A 23,378-nucleotide genomic window follows, 5' to 3' on the forward strand; every position below is an offset into this window, starting at 1 on the left:
TGGATATAATCAAATATTGTTGAAATACTACCTGGTAAAAGAAGAAGTATAAAAATTGGAAAATTGTTTTCAGGCGTTGCCTAGTAGGTATATATACTTTATATAGCGAAAATGAACGGCAGCATGAGACGAGGACGACCGAGGAAGAAGTGGCATGATCAGATAAACCAAAATCTTAAGTCTGGTCATGTCAAAAGCAGGCAGAACCGAAGGGATACATGACAAGACAAGATATGACACGATGTATGAATGTGGAAGAAGCTAGGAATGTATGCCAGGATAGACGTGTGTGGCGGTCCATTCTCTCTGCCTACAAATGGCTAAATGGTAGTTTGAAGTCGAATTGAGTTCCGACAAAACTGTCACTTTAATAAAACGAACTCCTAGATGTGGAAATAATGTCGCTAGGTTTTCTCCTATTAACACATAAGAGTATCTAGGCGTCAGACACAGATTATATGCGCCACAAAGTTACCACTCTAAAAAAATAATTTAGTTATTACATTTTTTCCATCTGTTTTACTTTTCGAGTGTATGTATTGAGACGTTATAGCAGCCGGCTTTGTAGTCGATCGGTACAGATCGGTAGATACATACAGACGATCGTTAAGTGTACCGTCTAGGTGATTTCCAAAAGTCATGCAAAATTAATGTTCAAGCGAGTATTTTTTGCTTGAATTGGGATTTATTGGAGTTTATAATCGCTTTGAAGTGAGCACTATTTAATACAGAAGCCTATTCAAAATAAAAATGAGAACTATTTTAAATGTTAATGACGTAAGGAACGCGGAGTAATTGTTTGCGGTCATTCCATTGGCTTGTTTCGATCATATGATGTCGATATGGCAAGTAGGTAGAACATACCGAGGTAAGATACAGATAGTACAGAAGTTAACTATACCGTCTCGATGTATACATATTAAGATAGCGTTCATAATCGAGGCATTGGGACTGAAATTATACAATCAACTACCAGACAAAATTAAACAAAAGACTCAGACAAACTTTTCAAAAGATGTAAAAAATATTATTATCAACGACAGAGTTGCAATTAAAATTATGTATTATTTTTGTAAAATGAATGTTATAATCCGTAAGGGTTGATAAATAAAACTTCAAACAAAAAAATATTTAAAAAAACGAGTGTATTTTGAATTGATAAGTTCATGGACTTTTTGCAGATTCGTAACATAAACATAAAATACAAACAAACAAACAAACCATCACGCCGTTTCCCTGTAGGGGTAGGCAGAGAGGATAGAACGCCATAACACTCTATCTTGGCATACAGACCTCGCTTCCTCTACATTCATACATCTTCTCATGCACGCACGTCCTACTTTTGACATGTCTATCTTCAAGTATTTGATGGACTTGATCGTGCCATGTCTTTCTCGGTCTTCCTCGTTTTCTGCATCCATCAACATTTGCATCGTAGATCCTTTTAGCCGTTCTTTCGCTGTCCATTCACTCTACATGTCCAAACCAACGCAGCACCCCTTTCTTGATTCTGTCAATAATGCATGTCTCACCCTTACACACTTCACGGATCTCGACATTTGTGCACCTATCATACATCGTTTTACCAGACATTCGCCTGAGGGATCGCATTTCAACAGCATTCAACCTACTGTCATCATCATTTTTCCAATTCCATACTTTGCTCCCATACATTAGAGTTGGAACTAGAACTCCGTTGTGAACTGCTAGTTTAGCCTCCTGAGATAAACATTTGTTTGCCAAAGTAGATTTTAGTGCACCGTTCACCCTGTTCCCGGCACTCACCCTCCTTTCAATATCTTTCTCGGCCTTTCCGTCCCTAGTAAACATACTTCCCAGGTACACAAATTCTTCTACCTGATTAAGAATATCTCCGTTCACGCTTACCTCACATTTAGTTATATTTTCATCCCTTTCAAAAACCATCACTTTCGATTTATCAACATTCATAAGCAAATCGCTTTTCTTGCATACATCGTAGACTTTTGTTACCAAGAATTGAAGGTCTTCTTTGCAGCTAGCAAGAAGCACGGCATCATCCGCATACAGAATACAGTAAACAGTTGTACCACTCATTTTTGCTCCCATTCTTAAATCTTTCAGTTCTTTCATTCAGTTATCGATGTATATGTTGAACAACCATGGTGACATTACACATCCCTGTTTGACTCATTTCGGAATATTAAAACACGATGTGAATGACCCATTCACCTTTACACATGCTGTGCTGTCCTTATACAGTGACGCGATAGCCCTCGTCAGGTTACCATTTACTCCATACTCCGATAAAACCTTCCACAATTTCTCTCTGTCAACTCTGTCAAATGCCTTTTGCAGATCGACAAATGCGCAGAAAAGTTTCTGGAAACTTTTCTGTCATATTCCGCAGAGCAAATATTTGATCCATACATCCTCTTCCATTCATAAATCCACTTTGTATATCCTAAACTCTGTCTTTAGTCACTTTTCTTACTCTCTCAAGAGAAGCGTTCATTTTCTTTCCCGTTGTCTGTGATTTCGTATCGTCTATTCCTGGGTCAATGTCTTAATCTATGTTCGCTCTGTCCGTTTCCGCCAATTTGGTATCCCGGTCATCCATGGATTTTGTTTTTTCATAAAGCTCATAATGCACCGGGTAGGTGTTACCTGGACTCCAGAAATCAATAGAAACATAATAAGAGTTTTAATGGTAGGTAAAACTCCAATATTATGTGTTCTGAATTGATTTCTGGAGTCCATATTATGAGAGATCTGTCTGTTATCTCCTGGTGACCGGGTGACGCCTTTATTTGATATTAACCGGTTGAAACAGGCTTGCTAGAGAGGAACCTTTTGAGACAAAATCTGCCATAAATCTTTCCAACAGCGCTCAAAAGGCTGATAGCTCTATAGTTTCCGCAGTCCACCCTAGAGCCTTTTCCCTTGTATAGAGGCATAACAACAGCTCTCCTCCAATCCGGGGGAGTGTATTTCTCCTCTAAACATAGGTTAAAGAGCTTATGTAGCCATACAAAAATTATTACATATTACATAAAATAACAACATAATTATGTTTTTAAACAATAAAAAACTAAATATTATAATAAACACTGCACGAGTCACCTTGGAATATTGTTTTATTATTGAATCGTGTTATATACATTCTAAATGAATTCATTTTTTAACCTTTTTTACGACAACACTTCACATTTTATAGTGAAAACTTATCGCGATCAATTTTAATACTAGCTTTAAATGCCAGTTTAGCAAACGCTGCAGAATTAAACGCATTGCTCTAATTACTGAACACAGGTAAGGATTTTAATTATTTTTTTTGTATTTATTTTTATTTAAGAAGGTAAACACGAACAGAAAATATAAAAGAAAAAATAATTTATTTAACTTTTTGTACATAATGTTATTTGTACATTGGGGGGCTTATTGCCAAATGGCAATTTCTTCCAACCAACCAATAAAATAAAAGTTTTATTTTTATAATTCAAGTTACAGAACATATTCAATAGAAAAAAAATATTAAAAAGCTAAAAGTATATAAAATAGAAATAAACTTATTTGTTTATAAATTCCCTTAAATCAAAACTATTACTCAATGGGAAAACAACAAAGAAAAACGTTAGAGAAATTATATAAATATAACAAGTAATGTAAACATTATTAAGAACTTCAATTAAAATCTATAATCTAAACCTAACACTATCTATTAAAACAATTAGTAATGAGAAAATGTTTAAAAAGGCTATAAAAAATGGATAGTGGAGCTAGATAGAAGTAAAATGGATTGTCTCATTCGCCCATACCAATATTGAATCAACTGCTCTACAAGTGTATAGCTTATGTTAGGTTTTTGTTATTTTCATTGTGCGTTTCGTAATATAAATAATATAGATGTACATATATACCTTGTTTTTAAAACTGTGAATATTTTGTTAATTATCTCTTTTTATTAAGTAATTCTTCTTTGTTTATTCTCAAATGTAAAAACATTTCAAAAAAGTATATTGTTAAGTGTCCTCGGCACGGGTAACCCCAGTGAGGTCACATTATTTTTATTATTAATTATAGTTTGTAAGAGAAAAATATGAATAAATAAAATAAAATAAATAAATGACAGGTCATAAGACCTGTAAATGCCTCGACTTCCATATTCCCTTCTCAATAATGTTTTACCTCTCTGTTGCAATTAATTTAAATATGTGTATCCGACAGCCCTCAATATCGTGGGGGGTCGGCGCGGCTTCGTCTTCCTGGTTCCTCGCAATCGGCCCACCCGGCGTAAACGGGAGGCCTGGGAACCCGGCACGCGGCGATGAAAGCACCGAAAGCTAGGTCAACCTCAGTAGTCCTGAAAAGGACTTTCCACCCGGTCCAAGTGGTAAAAAGAGGCGAGCGCAGTCGGAGCGATCAAGGCGGCGGCCACAGCAAGGAGCGAAGAGAGAGCGGGAGGCGGCGGCGGACTCGGGAGCACAGCACAGAAATAAAACACTCGTGTCGGAGGACAGTAGAGAACTAATTTATTCATTCGAGTTACACGGCTTATAAAGCGTCGCTCGCCGCGCTAGACGAGTTGCCCCGTAGCGCCGCGCAGATTGGCTCGAGGCGGCGCGGGTGGGCTATCCCCACCACTGCCGGCCCCGCAGTAGCCACGAGCGGCGTAAATACGGGCGCGTTATGCGCGCGCGGGCCATTTCGCTACTAGCCACGACGAGCGAGGCACGTGTAACCAAATCACAACAAGCATATGAATATTACAACAATACATAATAATGTCAAACAAATATCGACAGTATATCGCACAAATTTCTATATATTTTCCCGGCATAGGTCGAGGCCGAACCCGCAAGTGACAACTGCGTCTTTATTAAGGGTTCAGCACTCGACTTACAGCTATGCCGGGCCCTATATTTATTGATAGCAACATAAACCTTGTATACAAATAATACGGCCAACGTGGCCGTTCCTATGGGCATTCATGCGCGTCCGGAACAATATGAATAACTCCCTAGGGAGGAAATCCAGCTAGTCTGCAGGCATTTGGACAAATTCAAATATTGGTGTCATAACTGTATAAAATTTTTCTCTTTCTAGTTGAGACATGGAAGGCAGCAAGAAAGTCATTCTGGTGACTGGAGGATCAGGGTTGGTAGGCAAAGCCATCCAGTCTGTTGTGGAAGAAGAGAAAAGAAGGGGATGTCCAAAAGTCGCCAGCGAGACCTGGATCTTCGTGGGGTCCAAAGATGCTAATTTAATGTACGTTATTTAGTTTGATTAATTTTCAGTTTGATGTAATTCGGCATCGAAAGCCATGTTAAGGAGAGCACGAGGTGTGAAAATACATTGTGAGATGGTGGACTGTATTGTTGCGGAAGAAAGGTTGCGCAACTCACTAACGTGTAGCTCAATCACAAATGACTATCGACGTGGTAATTAGCGACGTAATATTTTTTTTTTTACCATGGTTGTTTATCCACACTTAATTAATTATTTTTAAAAAAAATTGATTTAATCCACAACATTTATAAGTTTGTGTGACGTCATCGTAATTCGTAATGACTGTCAAAAACAGTAGTCGTAAACATTTTTACCATATTTTACGTAATACATGGACTGTGTCCAATAATTCCCCCACTATGCCTCACTTTTGCCGCGCACATTCGTGAAGTCGCCGGGTAATGTTGCTTGGTAAGAAATAAATAAATCATAACACAAATGTTTGGTTAAAATAAGCAATCTGTTGATTTCTCTAAAATTTTGCTCAGATTTGGATATGTTCTGGACATGTGGAGTTGATTTTCATCATTTTATTTTAATTCCAGGGACAAAAAAGAAACTGAAGCTCTTTTTCAAAAGCACAAACCAACTCACGTGATTCATTTAGCAGCAATGGTCGGAGGAGTCTACTATCATCTAACCAACAACTTGGATTTTTTGGTATTATAAATTATACGTATTGTTAAAATTAAAATAACGTAACTTTTAGCAAATTATTGATTCTGGATGGATCTAGTTCCCATTATAAACAATTCATCAAAAAAACAAAACTGTTTAGATACGCCGATGGTAAATATTAGGTGTACCCATAACAGATCAATTATTTGAGTGGCAACAAAAAAACTAATTTAACTACGTCTTATATGACCACATTTCTGATTATCGTAGGCAACTGAAATGGCTCAAAATTAGACAGCGAAGAGACTATCACTCCCTCTCACTTCTGTTCAATGTACTTCATAGTCCTGACGCTCCTATATACCTGCGTCGACGCTTATCAGTTCATGGTTTACCTCTTCGTTCTTAATCTAAAGGCTCTCTTTTAATACCCATCCACAATTCCTCTTTCTTCTCTAACTCATATGTGTCCATGCGGCTCGACTGTGGAATCATCTCCCATCCACCATCAAAGATGTTACTACATTATAAAACAAACAAACAAACCATCACGCCGTTTCCCCGTAAGGGTAGGCAGAGAGGATATAACGCCACAACACTCTATCTTTGCATACAGATCTCGCTTCCTCTACATTCACACATCTTCTCATGCACGCGCGCCGATTATTCCGACTTTTGACATGTCCATCTTTAAGTATTTGTTGGATTTGGTCATGCCATATCTTTCTCGGTCTTCCTCTATTTCTGCATCCATCAACATTCGCATTGTAAACATTCTTAGCCGTTCTCTCGCTGTCCATTCGTTCTACATGTCCAAACCAGCGCAGAGCTCCTTTCTTGATTTTGTCGATAATGCTTGTCTCAGCCTTACATAATGTACGGATCTCAACATTTGTGCATCTATCGTACATAGTTTTACCACACATTCGCCTGAAAGATCGCATTTCGACAGCATTCAGCCTACCTTCATCCCTGTTTTTCCAAGTCCATACTTCGCTCCCATACATCAGGGATGGGACCAGGACTCGAAATCACGTCTGAAGAAACATCTCCTTTCTCTTCCTTAATCTCCCCTCCTTTCCTCTTTTTTTATTTTTACTTTTTCCCATTGAGTAATAGTTTTGATTTAAGGTAATTTATTACGTTTATTTCTATTTTTATATATCCTTAGCTTTTTAATCTTTTTTTTCTATTGAATATGTTCTGTAACTTGAATTATAAAAATAAAACTTTTATTTTATTGGTTGGTTGGAAAAAATTGCCATTTGGCAATAAGCCCGCCAATGCACAAATAACATTATGTACAAAAAGTTAAATAAATAAACAATTTTATTTTTAATCGATTATATAATCTCCATCGTTATCTAGGACTTTTTGCCGTCTTGTTGGTAGACTTTTAATTCCCTTTTTTTAAAATTCGAAACTACCTTGAATATATCTTTTCTTCAAGACTTTTACTTTTCTAGTCTTTCTATCAATGAACTCTTTTATACGTACTTAAGTTTATGTTTTCCACAATTTCATTTTCGATTGACAAAAATGCCAGGTTTGTGAATCGAAATTGAGATATTGTCGATCGTAGATAAGTTTTTATCAGTTTAAGCTTATCAGTTTAAGCTCCTTTCCCCTATAGCAACCGTTACAGGTATAGTGATCAATATTTGCAACGCCATCCATACATTTGGATACAGTTCTTGTAAGTTACGATCTTTGATCAAATTAAAAACAACGACAGGATTAACCACATTCTGATCAGGCAAAAATGATTTCAGACTTATGAGTTCATCACACAACAGACAACCATCTACATCGGATTTAGAATCTACTGTTAATTTTAATTGGAAATTACCACAGAGTTTGAGAAGGTCTGGTTTTTCTAGAATCTTTTTTTATATCGAACAGGAAAAACCAAGATTTTGAGTACTCATTTAACTTTTCAAATCTTTCATTGAGTGAAATTAAGGCTGTAGAAAAATCCAAAATCCAAAAGGCTGTAGAAAAATTCTACTTCAAATGACTTTTTTGGTAGTTATAGTCTCATCGTGGGCCATTATAACGAGTTTGTCGCTAGATTCAGGAAATTTACGAATAAGTTGGACTCGCTCGATGAGCGAGTGGATAAAATGGGGCGCCTGCAGCGCCCCTTTATATCTGGCGCCCTGGGCGGTCTCCCAACCGCGCCCTACCCTAACGCCGCTACTGGCTGTACAAGACCCATTTTTCGTCACTAGTAACAATCCTTCGTAAAAATGGATCACGTCTTTCTTTGCACAAAAGAAATGTGCAGAGACCCATATACTCTGTCTGCAAACCTTCCCGATTTCGTGATTATGTCTTTGAACTGTTGACCAAGTACCCTGAAGACTGTTTGCTATTTCCTGGATACTCAGTTTAGAATTCGTTTCTACCAGTTTTTTTAAAGCGTCATTATCAAACCCTAAAATCAATTAATGACTTAAGGGTACACATAATATTTGTAGTGCCCCAGGGTGAAAATTGGTTTGTATGAAAAAAATTCAGACCGCGTTTCCTTTCAGTATAAAACATTATTTAGTATACTTTCAAAAGTTTGCTTCATAATGCTTTTACGTAACCAAAGAAACAGGTTCGGTTTTCTTAAATGGTGTTACTTTTCGTTGAAAAGTAGGAACCTAGGCACCTAGGTGCATGTTTATGATTGATTTCCAAATCTAAAATTTAAGTAGGTACAAAACATAAAATAATTAATTTTCAAATATAGAATTATGCTTGCAAACGTAAAACTTTGCTCTTCTCACCAACAGAGGTGCATTTCTTTAGGAATGCGATTTTCAAAAATGTATTGAATGTCAGTTAATATTATTTTAGAATTACGAAAACGCCACATAAACTAACTCAAAATTCATACATCTTCTCGTGCACGCACGCCGATTATTCCTACTCTTGACATGACTTGATCGTGCCATATCTTTCTCCACACATTCGCTCGAGGGATCGTATTTCGACAGCATTTCAGCGACTTTCATAATTATTTTTCCAATTCTTATGCATATGTATACAAACTACATAATTGGTATGCAAACTCCATATGTATATAAAGTGTTTAAATAAAATAAATAAATAAGAATACTAAAATATAAATTAAAAAGGATGTGTTTTTCAGAGAAAAAATCTTCACATAAATGATAATGTTCTTCACACAAGTTGGGAAAATGGGATTCAAAAAGTTGTGTCATGTCTATCAACTTGTGTTTTTCCAGACAAGACAACGTATCCAATAGACGAGTCAATGGTAATTATTACAATTTTTTTATGTTCATAAGTTAGTTCACAAAAGCTAAAATCTGAAAATCTAAATAGCCCCTTTTTTTTAATTGACCTATTTTTAACTTTTACTTTTAAATGGCTTCAAAATACACATCGGACCTCCGTATTAAGGAAAATACATGTCAAAGAAAATCTACTCTAAGGTCAGAGTTTGATTCTGGCAGAGGAAAACGTGTCGAAATCCGGCGCAACCCAAACAATATAGTCCTTAAAATATAGCTTGATTTGGATGACAGTTGTCAGCAAAAGTGACGACATAACTTTGTAGTGACGTCTAAGAAGTGATTAATATTGACGCACGAAAAATCATTCGTATCTGGCATGTCATTTATTTTTTTAATACAATGCTTGACATATAAATTAACATAAATATATAAAATCAGTATTTATTTCAAAAGAGAGGGAAAACATTTTTGAGAAGAGAATATGGAAGTCTAGGCATTTACAGGGTTTATGACCTGTCATTAACGGGGCAGAATGGTGAATGTTACACAGTGTGTAAAGTAGCCACTGAAACCTGCCAATGACAGGTCATAAGCCCTGTAAATGCCCAGACTTCCATATTCCCTTCTCAAAAATGTTTTCCCTCTCTGTTTAAATAATTTTAAATATGAACAACTCCCTAGAGACTCCAGCCAGTCTGAAAGCATTTGGACAAACTCAAACATTGTTAATATAAAATCTGCTTTAAAACTAAAATAAACCTATATAAAGTTTATATTTGAAGCACTAACTTAACTTTGTTATAAAAAAATAAATTAAACAACTTTGTTTTTTTTTTTTAGTAACGTAAACGTTGATGAAGAAGCTTGTTTGCTTTGAAACCGGTCGGTGAAAAATAAAAATTAGTGTTTAAAAACAAAGTTGTTTTATTTACTCCATACCAAAGAATGTTTATTTTTTATTTTTAATTTACCTTGTTTATTTTTAATTTACTTTGTTTTAATTTACTTTGTTTATATAAAAAAAAAAAAAAAATGTGAAACGAACTCCCTCTCTAAACACAAGTATCTACTTTATTAGAGAGGTAGAAACGTTATATATAAGATGTTCTGTATATTTACCTATTTTGTATTTCAAAAATGTATTTTGTAAAAAAAAAAAATTCAATATACAAAAAAAAATAAAAAATTATTATGATAAACCTAATTATTAACGATGTTCTTACAACGTTACATCATTTTGCAAAAACATTAGAGATGGACAAATTGATTAATGTAAATTGATCGAATAAAAAAATAATTCATTCGATGTTGTTCATGAAAAACAGTATAAATGTCTCATTTTTTGTGAATAATTGTCTTAAACACACTATAATAGGCTTGTTTTTGCGTTTTTATATCAATTTTCAGTTGTTAAACCAAACCAAAAAAAATGAAACGCTATTTTTTTGCTACAGAGCGAAAAGGCAAATCTATGCGCGAATGCGAAGTATTATTCTGAGATTCTTAGGGAAAATACGAGGGGGGACCCAAAAATAACGGGAATCGCGCTGTGGTGGGAAGGGAGAGTGGGGTTAGCCATTTTTCGGTACCCACATCCGGTGTTCGTTAGGAACACGTCTCCTGAGTTAGTGAGTGAATTTCTGTCGCTGCGAGTGTATCAGTTCGTCTGGGAATTTTTTTTTGCGAAACAACTTTTTCCATTTCGCCAAAAACGTGATGGCCGATTGTCAAGAGCAACGCGCGGCTGTGAAATTTTGTTTTCTGTTGTAAAAATCGGCCGCGGAAACTATTGTAATGCTTAAGAGTGCTTATAGAGTTGCTGCCCTAAGTAAAACCAGAGTCTACAAGTGTTTTTTACATTTTAAAAATGGAGAAATGTCAATTGAAGACCAACCCCGTTCAGGACGCCCCTCAACGTCAAGAGCTGACGACAAAATCAATGCTCTCGTTCGTGAAGATCGTCGCCGAACCATTGATCAACTCTGTGAGATGTCTGGAATATCATGGAGTTTAATTCAGAGGATTTTATCCGAAGAGTTGCAGCCGAATTTGTCCCTCGCCTTCTCACATGCGAGCAAAGGGAGCGTCGACTTCAGGCATATAGCTTCAAAATCAGCTCAAAGAGGACCCTGAATTTTTTTCAAGGTGATTACTGGTGATGAATCGTGGTGTTATGGATGCGACTCCAAAACAAAGCAGCAATCAAGCCAATGGAAGACACCTGGCTCTCATTGTCTAAAAAAAAAACTCACAAAGTAAAGTCAAACGTCAAGACAACTCATTTGTTTCTTCGATTGCAGATGTGTTGTACATGCCGAGTTCGTTCTCTCGGGTCAAACTGTTAACCGGAAGTCCTACTAAGAAGTTTTGAAAAGATTAAAGGAGAGCATCCGTAAGAAAAGGGCAGATCTTTGGCGCGCAAGCGACTGGTTCTTCCATCATGACAACGCGTCGGCCCACACTGCTCTCTCCATGAAGCTGTTTTTGACCAAAAACGGCATGACATCAATTGTTTACCCCCTTACTCACCGGATCTAGCCCCCTGTGATTTCTCTTTGTTCTCCAGACTCAAAAAGGACATGAGCGAAAAGCGTTTTGTCACTGTGGAGGAGGTTAAACAAAAATCGCTGGAAGGCCTAAAGAACATCCCGATAAGTAAATTAAAACATTTTTTTGAACAATGGAAGGATCGTTTGCAAAGGTGCGTTATAGTCACGGGAGAATACTTTGAAGGTGATCTAATTAAGAAGTTATGAGTAAATTCCCGTTTCTTTTGGGTCCCCCCTCGTACATTAGGAGTAAGAACTAAATTGAATTATTTTTAAGATGGTTTTTAATCGTAGTTTTTTTTTTTAGATTGATAACGGGGTTCCTCATGATTCAAATTTTGGATACAGCTACGCTAAGAGACTTATTTTGGTTGCTAACAGGTACAAATGTAATATAAATAAATTAAACATTTTTAAATTAGGTTTATGTGTGTTAGTGTTAACTGCCTTGTTAAAAATTGTAGTGGAAGTTCGAATTTTTTATCTCGTCTCTCTAGTATTGTAATAATGTTCTTGTATATTTTCATTATTTTTTCCGTGTTTTGATTATGCACAAATTTTTTTTTAACTCACCAATTAAATATTTTGGGTTTGTCTAAATTTTTGTAGACAAAGACTGGATTCAACTTCCTGGGGAGCTGTTTATATTAACATATTACAACAGACATGAAGATCATTTTAGAGAAGTTAATACAGAAGTAATATTTTCTATATTACCTTCTCTAAAATGTTCTTCATCTCGTTTATAATCTGTTAAAATGACAGCTCCCCAAGGAGCTGAATCCAGTTCATGTCTACAAAAATTTGAACAAACTCAAACTATTGTTGATAAATCCACCTGGTCCATATAGAAGTATAGAAATTTTAAAAAATAACAAATTCAGGCGTTGCTTAGTACGTTGGTGAAATAATTCAATGAGATGAATCTCACCCGCATAAATAAAGATTTCAGCTCTTTAACTCCATAAACATTAACAGATGAAAGAATTAAAGGAATATAGATGTTTAAATATGGGCAGAATGGTGAATTTTACACAGTGTGTAAAGTGGCCACTTAAACTAGCCAATGACAGGTCATAAACCTTGTAGATGACTGGACTTCTATATTACCTTCTCTAAATGTTCTGCAATCTGTTGTAATATGTTACACTGCGGTATAGTTAAATATAGATGACGCTTCATAGAAGGCGAATTTAAAATCGTGTTCTAAAAATTATCGAGCAACATTGCCATCAACAATCAGTCAAAAACTTAGGTATTATCATTCATAAGCATTTAGGGTGGCACGATCAGGTTGACGAAGTTAGTCGTAAACTTTATAGCAGTTTGCACTCACTTAAAAGATTACATAATTTCTTGCCAATTAATGTTAAGCAAACATTAGTCCAGAGCTGACTTCTTCCACTCCTCGACCGCGGATGTATGTTATCCAGATGCTAACTTTGAATTGCATGATAAGTTAGAACGATTGCAGAATATTTGTATTCGATATATCTTTAATCTTCGCAAATTTGACCACATAACCGAGTATCGCACGCAACTACACTGGCTCAGTATCAGGCATAAAAGAAACATTCACATTCTATCACTTCTTCACAATATTTTTAATAATCCCACTTCGCCCGTTTATCTGAGAGAGCTCATCCAACCTCTTTCACAACACGGACTATCTCTTCGTTCTAGTAACGAGGGAACCCTGTTAATACCCTGTCACAGCTCTAATTTTCTTGCCTCCTCTTTCACAGTAGTAGCCGCTCGACTGTGGAATAATCTACCCACTAATGTTAGAGACGCTTTCTTTTTTTACATTTAAGTCAAGATTGAAATGTCACTATCTAAATATTTAAATTGTTCCCTTATCCTTCTTCTTTCTTTCCCATCCCCTCTCCTCTCTTCATAGTATGGTATATTTTTTTTATGTACTTTTATTTTGTTAATCTTTGTTTTTAATTTTTGTATAAAATTGTAAGGTTCAATATATTTATAATTTTCTCAAACTGAACGGTTTGGGTAGGTAGGAATAAATTGCTTTAAGGCAATATGTCCGCCTTTATATGTATGTATATATATTGTATATGTATATAAAGTGTCAAATAAATAAAACATGCACAAATAAAGAAGAAAAAAAATAGTTTACAAAATATATTTTTTTAAATTGGCTAGCTTAATTGAATTCTTTGATTGTTTTATAAGTTATTACAATAAATTATAACTTTCAGGTTATTATAATTTATTTTACTTAACTAACATACGTGACCATTTAATTTTATAAATTGCTTTACAGTTTTCCAATAAATATTAAATGTATCGTTAAAGATTCAATATTAGCATTACTTTCTACATTATTATACAATCTTAACATACGTGATAATGCATTTAAGTGGGCCATATTGTTTTTTTATTGCAAATTTTATCATTAAATGTCCCTGGCTACCGCACCCGTCACACGTTGAGCTCTCTATTTCATGTGCCAGCAGTTCGAACGAACTATGCCCAGAACTCTCCACTTATACGTTTTGCTCGTGAATATATTTTGAAATTTCCCCTTTTTGATCCATTTGATTGTAAAAAAATAACATTTAAAATGCGCGTCTGAAAACAAGTCTAATTTTATTTTATTTTATCTCTAATTGTTAATATTTTATATATACTTATATTTTCGACACTCGTGAAATAATATTTACACACATGTCCACCCTCATTCCAATATAACACCCACTCACCCACCCTCTCACACGCTTACACTCACACACTAGTATGTATGTAATGTACGTGTATTTAATGTATTTCTGTGGATATCTGTCATTGGTTTTATTCTCTGTATATTTTATTTGTTATATTTTTTTTACATGTATTACTGTTGATATCCCCAATAAATAAATAAAGTTTGAATGTACTTTGTTTTTTCAGGGCGTACAACGAGCAGTACGGAACAAAATATACCGCTGTAATTCCTTGCAATATATTTGGTCCACATGACAATTTTGATCTGAACGCAAGTCATGCTATACCAGGCTTGATTAGAAAAATGTACGACGCTAAAATGCGAGGTAAGGGATTTAACGAGTGACAGAAATTGATCTGTCATCACAGTAAAATAAATTTTCATATAACTCTCAAATTTGTATATTCGGACTTAGATTTTTGGTTGATTTTTTAGTAAGAGGAGTCATCAGATGACATTTCTTTTGACATTATTTAAACTGGTAGGCTCACTAAACTGGTAAGACGCTATGGAGGTTTATTGATTGATTTCTTGAGAAGGAGGAGCCAGGTGATATCTCTTTTCAACAATGTTTTAAGTGTGTTAAATTGCTTGCAGACTACCTGGATTTTCTCCCAAGTTGTTTATATTAAAATTTATTGCAACAGAGAGGGTGTAAAGTGGTCATAAAATCTGTAAATGCCTAGACTGCCATATTCCCTTCTCAAAAATGTGTTTCCTCTCTGTTGCAATAAGTTTAAATATGAATAACTTCCTAGGGAGAAAATCCAGCCAGTCTTACTCAAACATTGTTGAATTAACTACCCGGTAAAAGAAGAAGTATAAAAATTGGAAAATTGTTTTCAGGCGTTGCCTAGTAGGTAAATTGGTTCAGCCGGATGAATCTCACCCACATGATGAAGGTTTCAGCTCTTTTTCTTCACAAAAGTCAACAGATGAAAGAGTTGAGGAAATGCGCATGTTAAAACATGGGCAGAATGGTGAATGTTACACAGTGTGTGTGAAGTGGCCACTCAAACCAGCCAACGACAGGTCATAAGCCTCGACATGCCTAGACTCCTATATTCCCCTCCTTAAAATGTTTTTCCTCTCTGTTGCAATAAGTTTAAAGATTCTTTTTCGCAGTCTTAATCCTGGGGATTGGTTTGCAGCAACGTCCCGCATCTCGTCCTCCATTGGTCTCTATTTTCTGCAGCCCTCTTCAGCTCGACATAAGAGGCGCAGTTAAAATCTTCGCTCACTTGCTCCAAATATTCCAACAGAAGACTCTCATGGCGCATAATGTGGCCGATCCGTCGGGCTCGCCTCTCTGAGATGGTTTTGATTAGGTGCCTACCTTCTTCGATTCTGTTGAGAACCTCGGCATTAGTGATGTGGTCTCTCCAGCAAATTCCTAATATTTTTCTGTAGCACCACATCTCGAAGGCCTCTAGTCTTATTTTCTCTCTTTCGGTAAGGCACCATGTCTCAGAACCGTACATCAATATGCTCCATACATATGTCTTGGCTAGTTGCTTACGTTGCTTGGTGTATACGGCAGTCGACTTCTCTTTTTATTCTCTTTAAAGTTTTAATATCCTTTATTTAGATTCCACCCATTTGGCAAATCCAGAATGCAAATAGACACCTTACGTCTCAAATGACATTTAGTAGGCTTCTGGTAAGACTATTGATGTGGTTTTAAGTCTCTGTTTAAACACCACGCTGAATTTTCTCATCTGAACTTTGAGCGAGGCCAGTCTTAAGAGTCAGTCTTCTCAGAGAGTCTTAACCACTACACCACGGAGACCGCCGGAATATTAAATATACCATATCTGTAAATTTTTTGTGGTTTTGGTAGCATTAGTCTAAGTGACAAATGACTGTTTAACATATTTAGGCTGCTCTAAAACGCAAAAAATAAATCGTAAGGCCCAAAGCGGCGGTATTTCACCACAGCAATCAAGGCCGATCAAACGAGGCCTGAAGGGTCAAATTCTTTAGGAAGCTTATAGCCGACTATTGCTTGCTAGTTATCAATATTATTATCACTGTTAACTGGATATAAAAATAGTCTATACGGAATGTTTTTGAAAAATAGGATGGTCAGATGAGTTATCAATGACGGCATTTGTTGATGATTTGGATTTTTTTTCTCGTTATCCTATCACCTTGGCGTTACACTAAAAAATCTTAATCAAAGATTTTTATTTCAATGTTTATATTTCAGGTGACAAGAAATTCATTATGTGTGGAACTGGGAAGGCTCTGAGACAATTTATATATTCGATAGATCTGGCTAAATTATTTCTATGGGTATTACGGGACTATGATAGTACAGAGCCTATCATTACAGCAGGTTTGAAAGCTTTCTAATAACTCGTATCATTTTGATTAATTTTTAAAAGTTATCTTGAATGGTTCTACGAGGTGTGGCAGAAAAGTAATGAGACAGATTTTTTATTTACATTTTTTTATATTTTTTTTCAAACATCAATGTTATCCCTTTCAAAGTTCCCTCGGGCAACTACACACCGGTGGAGACGCTGTTCCCACTGTTGGTAGCAGCGCTGGAAGTCTTCAACCGGTATGGTCTTTAGCATGTCTGTTACACTCTTTTGAATATTTTCTAAAGTCCCGAAATGACGTCCTTTGAGGACATTTTTCAGTTTAGGGAAAAGGAAGAAGTCACAAGGACCGGAGTCAGGTGAATAGGGGGGCTGGGAAACCACAGGAATACCTTTAGAGGTCAAAAATTCTGTTATGGAGAGGGTATTGTGACATGGGGCGTTGTCATGATGGAGCATCCATTTGCCTGCAATGTCTGGTCTCACGCGAATGACCCTTTTTCTAAGCTTTTCAAGCACGTCTTTATAAAAAACTTGGTTTACAGTTTTTTCTGAAGGATGAAATTCTTTATGGACGATTCCCCTTCTGTCAAAAAACAAATCATCATCGATTTGATTTTCGATTTGATCATTCGAGCTTTCTTTGGTCGAGGAGAGTTTGCAGTGTGCCATTCCTCACTTTGCCTCTTGGTCTCAGGATTGTATTAAAAAAACCATGATTCATCACTTGTGATCACACGACTAAAGAAATCTTGCTCATTAACGATTCTGTCAAGATCAAGACAGTTGTTTTTTTCCAATCTCCTTCTGCTCAATAGTGAGATTTTTCGGCACCATCTTGGCACAGATCTTTCTCATGTGCAAATGTTCAGTCAAAATTTGACGAACGGTAAAACGGTTTAAATTTAATTGTTCACTCAACATTCTTAATGTTAACCGACGGTCTGATCTCCCAAGAGTGTTCACACGTTCGAAGTTACTAATACACGTGCTCTATAAAGGGCAACAACGCAGTGTTGCCAGTCTCATTACGTTTCTGCCACACCTCGGATAATAATAAAAAACGCTATCGTCTTTATCACAACCGTCTATATTTTTTTCTGTCATTATTATCAATATTATCATAATCTCCTTTTCATCATTATCCAATCACGTATTACGTCATATACGCTATTCATCGTAATCAGCATTATCATTGTCATAAAAGAGGTCGAAACCTTAGATTAGTAGAATTATTATGCTGATTTCGACAGGATACGTCAACCATTTTGAATCCATATTACAAAGGGTTTATATGTGTTTTTGAATCTTTACAAAAAAAATTCTTAGACTTTTATCACATAAATGTCAATTGGGTTCCACACTAAATAGTTATTAGATTTAATTTTATTTGGGGAATAAACAGTTCTACATACATATTTATGGTAAACAAACAGATATAGTGTACAAACTCAGAACTAATAACAGATTTCCACAAAGTATACAAAGTTAGTAAAGAAAATAAATTACATATTAAATAAATACATATAAGTTTATATTAATAAAAATGTTATTTTCATGTACTCGTAAATATTTTTCAATAATCAAAGATTTTTATTTTATTTTTTTAAGAACAGTAAGTTATTGTAAATTGGGCGGGATTAGGACAAGAATGCTTGAAGAGAGGATAAGGAGGGGAAGGGAGATGTACATATTATTATTATAATGTCTACTTAGTTACATAATGCATTTTTAGTGTAAATTTTAAATCTGACAAAGTGGTGTTTGTGTAATCTATATTTTTAAAGTTTGTGTTGTACACTGAAAAATCCTACGAAAAAAAGCGTTTTTATCTTACAATGTTTTACTTATTAGTACATGAAACAGGTGGTACCGTCTACAAATCCCGGCTGGCACATGTATTGTTATTAAACTAAGTAGTTCTGTACAGTCAACTATTCCTGTCATAATTTTGTGAAGCAGTAGTTGGTCCGCACACATTCTGCTGTATAGAAGTGATTCTATGGTAGGTGGAGGCAGTGAGAGTTGATACATAAGAAATACCGGTTTTGTATTTTAGGTACTTTATACATTTGTTTTGAATATTTTCTATTCTTGTTATATATTGGGCATACTGGGGATTCCATATCTGAGATTCGTATTCCAAATGGCTTCTGACAAACGTATGATATAATGAAATTAGAGCCTTTGGATTATCAAAGTGTTTACTCATTCGAATTATGAAACCTAACATGCTCAATGCTTTGGAGGTCATTTTATTGATATGCGATTCAAAAAGTAGATTTGAGTCTAAAACAACCCCTTAATTATGAAGAGACTCCAACACTTTGACTACAAAACTTTAGAAATCAGAAAAATGGTAAATGACTTGTTTAAACCGAAAAACAATATTGTTATTGTTTTTTGGTTTTTATTAAATGGAATTGTCAAACTTTGTTATTATTTTAAGATTCTGTTGACCGATGTTATTATGTGATTGCGTTTAAATATGCCATGTTGTCACGTGGTTTAATTTGTTCGCCTTTTTGACGTTTGCAAAGTCACATTCCACAGTGTAACAATGTGTAAAAAATGAATAAAACATGATATTCCATTTTTAAGATTTGGAATAAAAAAAAACAGTGGTTGTTGGATGCTCGATACCTTCGACCTCGGGACTGTAAACAAGGCCTGCCCTCTCGCGATACGCGTGTTCGAAGAAAACAGGGAACGTTTGATTTTAGGCAAACCAATTGACGTTATGGTTTTGAGTGTCAATCCTGGAATTAATGAAAGGAGCAAGGACTTACGGTTTCCTCCCTTTGGCACTGGTCCAGAAAGACACCGTTATCGTTTGCACTGGTCACTTTGCACGTTTTCTTATATGTTGGTGATTCGAAATCACTGTCACGCTCGCGGTACGGTTTTCGTTGTTGTTCGCGGTACGGTTTTTTTTTGTGTTGTCACGCGTTGCTTTCTTGACTCGCCGTCAGGGAGAAGTAGGTATATTGGGATTCAAAACAAGGACCACCGGAATCAAAGGAAGGAATGGCTTGACACTTGAATAAAAGAAAATGAATCCGAATCAGTGGTTATATTTTAACTAAAAATGCGGGTGAAACAACGCATTGAGTAGAACAATAGTCAAACCGAATCCGTTAATAAATTAAACTATAGTAAAACTCAACTTTCGTTTTAGAAGTACTTGTTTGTGATTATTTTTTTTTTTTAAATTGTCAATATTCAAAATATATTGAATTTAAGTAGGTACTTGTTTATGGTTGAATTCCAAAACATAAAATAAATATTTTTTCAAACATGGGATTCTTTTTGCAAACGTCAAACTCCGGTCGTCTCACCAATAAAGTGGTCTACTTATGTAGGAAAACGATTTTTAAAAATGTATTTAATTTAATATTATTTTAGTCTTACCAAAAATCCAATAAAAAGCAATAAATGGGTAGAAATTATAAGGAATTTAAGGAAAGAATCTGATTGAGATCCACAAAAAAATGCTGTTAGTATACATTTAAAAACAATTTTTTTTATGTACACAAAAAAGTTGAGCTCGTTAAAAGGAGTACGGTGACTTATGTATATAAAGAAGATGTAATTAGTTGGTGTTTACATTTAATTGATGTAAAATAAGTAGTGCGTATTTTTTTAATTTCAATATTTTTGTGTATTTTGTATTATTTTTTCATTGTTTGTAAACCAAATAAATAAAGTTAAAGCCATAATTTTGGTATATTTTAACTTCAAGGAAAATAATGCAGTGGTTTTACAAATAAAATAACGAATACTACGTAGAATGCTGGACTCCACCTCTCTGGTTCTCTGCCTCCGCAGATAAAGTCAAGTGACGTCATCGTCATCGTCATCGTCACTAATTACTCATTTAATCATTGCCATCAAAACATGTATTAAAAAAAAAAAAACATTATTTATGTCCAATAAACTTATTCAAGTATATTCAAAACACTTTCATGCCTCATTTTCCAGTTGACGAATCTGACGAAATACCAGTTGGCAAAGCGGCCGAAGTAATTCGAGACGCTCTCCAGTTCGACGCCGAGATCGGAACTGACGTCACAGCGACCGATGGCCAAATGAAGAAGACGGCCTCCAACAGAAGACTAAGAAGCTATTTACCTAATTTCAAATTCACACCATTTGAGGTGGCAATCAAAGAAACGGTTGATTGGTACGTCCAAAATCACGAAACTGCAAGAAATTAAATGCATTGTATTGTCAAATTTCTTTGAAAAACGTGAATATTTTATATTTTATCAAAATCGTATGGTTAAAAAAAAACCTTCTTCTTAATCTTAATAACTCCAGAGGGAGTGAAATTCAACCTTGTCTAGAATCATTTTGAAGTACTTAATATTTTAAAATACCCAATATTAAAAAATAAAAAGCAAAATATTTTTAAGCGTTGTTCAACAGGTGGAATAACTCAGCCAAACGAATTGGGGTAATCCTTAGAGTAATAGAATCGCACATACGGAGAAAAACCATTCTACGATTTTACGAAGTTAGTTATAGCTTACATCAATACAACGGGCCGTAGGTACTCGGGTCGAGAATTGCAAGCGCAAACCGAAACAGTCTGTTACACGTTTGTTGTTAAACTAAAAACCATACCAAAAATTTGGAACGCTTTTGTTCTCTGCGATTGAGCTAAAAGGCTTCTCTAGAGAATTATTACTATTTAGAGAGGGATAATCCATTACCAATATGGTTTATTGTGTATGTCAATAATGATGGAATATCTAAATGTTTTGAAATCCATGGAGGTATTAATATTTTTGTACGAGTAGCTTAATCACAAATAACTATCGACGTGCTTAAAAACGTGCTAAGCATTTGAGCGATCAAAATGAACAATAATGAACATGCTTAAGTTATCGCAGTCATAACTCAACGCGTTTTAAATCTCTCAGTCAACGCTCGTGTCGGTTTGTTTTTTATTTTCCTCGTAAATAAATACAGTTCACTGGCGAAAAATCGGCGTTTACTATAAAAAATAATACAATATATTGCATTTGCAAAATAGTAAGGAGTATCTAATACAAAAGAGTGAAAATTAAATTACAATTACTATGACAACTGCTTTTCTTGACATTTGGCTCGCTAACCGCCGGCCAAATGAAATGAATAGCGTGATAAATAATAAATAAATAAATAAAAATAGCAGTTTTGGAATGTTTTCCATATTTACACCGGTGAAATTCAAATATGTGATTGCGCGCAGGATTATACGTCGCGAAACGTAAATTTTTTGACATTTTGTATTAAGTGTTCACGGATGTTGCATTGTGAACACGAATACGATACACAACCATTGTGAGAAGTTTTTATCACGTCGCTTATTAGCACGTCGATAGTTATTTGTGATTGATCTACTGGATTAAATAAAAGACGGTGTTCGGACCAACTCTCAACTAAATCTATATCTACCCACCCGTCCTTCCTATTTCCGAGCGTACTCCGGGTAACAATAATTCTACATGTGAGTGCCGGTAAAAACGTCATGTCATCAGTACTAATCTAGCATCAAACAAGTTATTTTATAAGGGTAACTTAAATAGTGACATTTTCGTAGTATTACCTTAAGGGCGCTTTACAAAGTGATTCTATAGATATGTTAATTTGATTGAAGCCTTTAAATTTGGAATTTGCTACGGATTTTTTCAAATGATTTAGAGAACAAGAGCGTTTTAAGTTTTTTAAGTTAAGTGCTTCTAACAAATCATGTAACAAGTGAACTGTGCCGGTGTCCATCTAAACCACCAGCTCCATTCAAGCTGTGGCAGCGTCGCGAGGCCGCTAGCTTTTTCACCAGGGTTGTAGCACACGTCACGCCTCATCATCAGCAGGTAAGTGGAGTTGCGCAACCTTCCTTCCCCGACAATACAGTCCACCATATAAATGTGCCTCCTAGGACGAGGTATTTTTCTCCCCTCGTTCAATCCTCAATAGACCCACGATGTTAAAGATGTTTCGATCTCTTCTGCTACAGAAATAGTTACTCTCCTCTGAATATTCAGCTAAACATGGCACGACTGATTTGACCAAGCCATTCTTTCTATTTATGTCAGCATTAATTTTCATCATCACCTCATCAAAGTGACATTTGTCAACATAAGATTTCGTATGGTGGCGGTTAGCATTATTATAATGTTATTTCGATAAAATTAAATATTTATTTCAGTAGTAAAAAGATTTTTTATTTATCATTGATTTATTTTACAGAAACAAACTGTCGACAATGATGTAATAACATTAAAAAGATACGGTTTAAAAGACAGACAAGCGAAGTTTCTAAATAAAAATTATACAGATTAAATTTTGGTACAACAAAAGGGTGTGTTTATGTGTATTTGTGTGAGAGTAAGTGTATAGGTGTGTTTGTGTGTATGTGGGAGTAAGTTTTCAGGTGTGTGTAAGTGTGAGCATCATTAAATAGCAAGTGGGATCGTATCGCAGCCAGAAAGAATGAGTGAGCTTGTTTGCTTTGAAACCTGTCAGTTGAAATAAATAATAAAATAGTGGTTAAAAACAAAGTTGGTTTATTTAACATATTACAACAGAGACGAAGAACATTTTAGAGAAGGTAATATAGAAGTCTAGGCATCTACAGGGCTTAGTTTAAGTG

General features: G+C 35.3%; 2 protein-coding genes across 7 annotated transcripts in view; one reads left to right on the plus strand and one right to left on the minus strand.

The window, feature by feature from the left end:
* Positions 1–4,249, minus strand: part of Gmer (GDP-L-fucose synthase-like protein) — a 47,812-nt gene extending 43,563 nt beyond the window's left edge. Inside the window, exon 1 of the mRNA XM_088236467.1 lies at positions 4,168–4,249. The gene's annotated coding sequence lies outside the window, so the exon portion shown is untranslated. The remainder of the gene's footprint in view (positions 1–4,167) is intronic.
* Positions 1–22,943, plus strand: part of LOC148274899 (GDP-L-fucose synthase-like) — a 33,052-nt gene extending 10,109 nt beyond the window's left edge. For 5 of the 6 annotated variants that reach the window (XM_088236459.1, XM_088236461.1, XM_088236463.1 and 2 more), the window contains exons 2-8: positions 5,086–5,247; positions 5,814–5,928; positions 9,029–9,157; positions 11,994–12,067; positions 14,597–14,736; positions 16,621–16,749; positions 20,720–22,943. In XM_088236459.1, the coding sequence (XP_088092585.1) occupies positions 5,093–5,247; positions 5,814–5,928; positions 9,029–9,157; positions 11,994–12,067; positions 14,597–14,736; positions 16,621–16,749; positions 20,720–20,955 (978 nt within the window). In that variant the 5' untranslated portion in view covers positions 5,086–5,092 and the 3' untranslated portion in view covers positions 20,956–22,943. The remainder of the gene's footprint in view (positions 1–5,085; positions 5,248–5,813; positions 5,929–9,028; positions 9,158–11,993; positions 12,068–14,596; positions 14,737–16,620; positions 16,750–20,719) is intronic. The other variant, XR_015824171.1, reaches the window with a different exon arrangement.
* Positions 22,944–23,378: the final 435 nt, after the last annotated feature.

This window comes from Micrasema longulum, unplaced genomic scaffold (assembly GCF_059751315.1).
Source record: "Micrasema longulum isolate JH-2025_06_02 unplaced genomic scaffold, ASM5975131v1 h1tg001558l, whole genome shotgun sequence".
Taxonomy (NCBI): Eukaryota; Metazoa; Arthropoda; class Insecta; order Trichoptera; family Brachycentridae; genus Micrasema; species Micrasema longulum.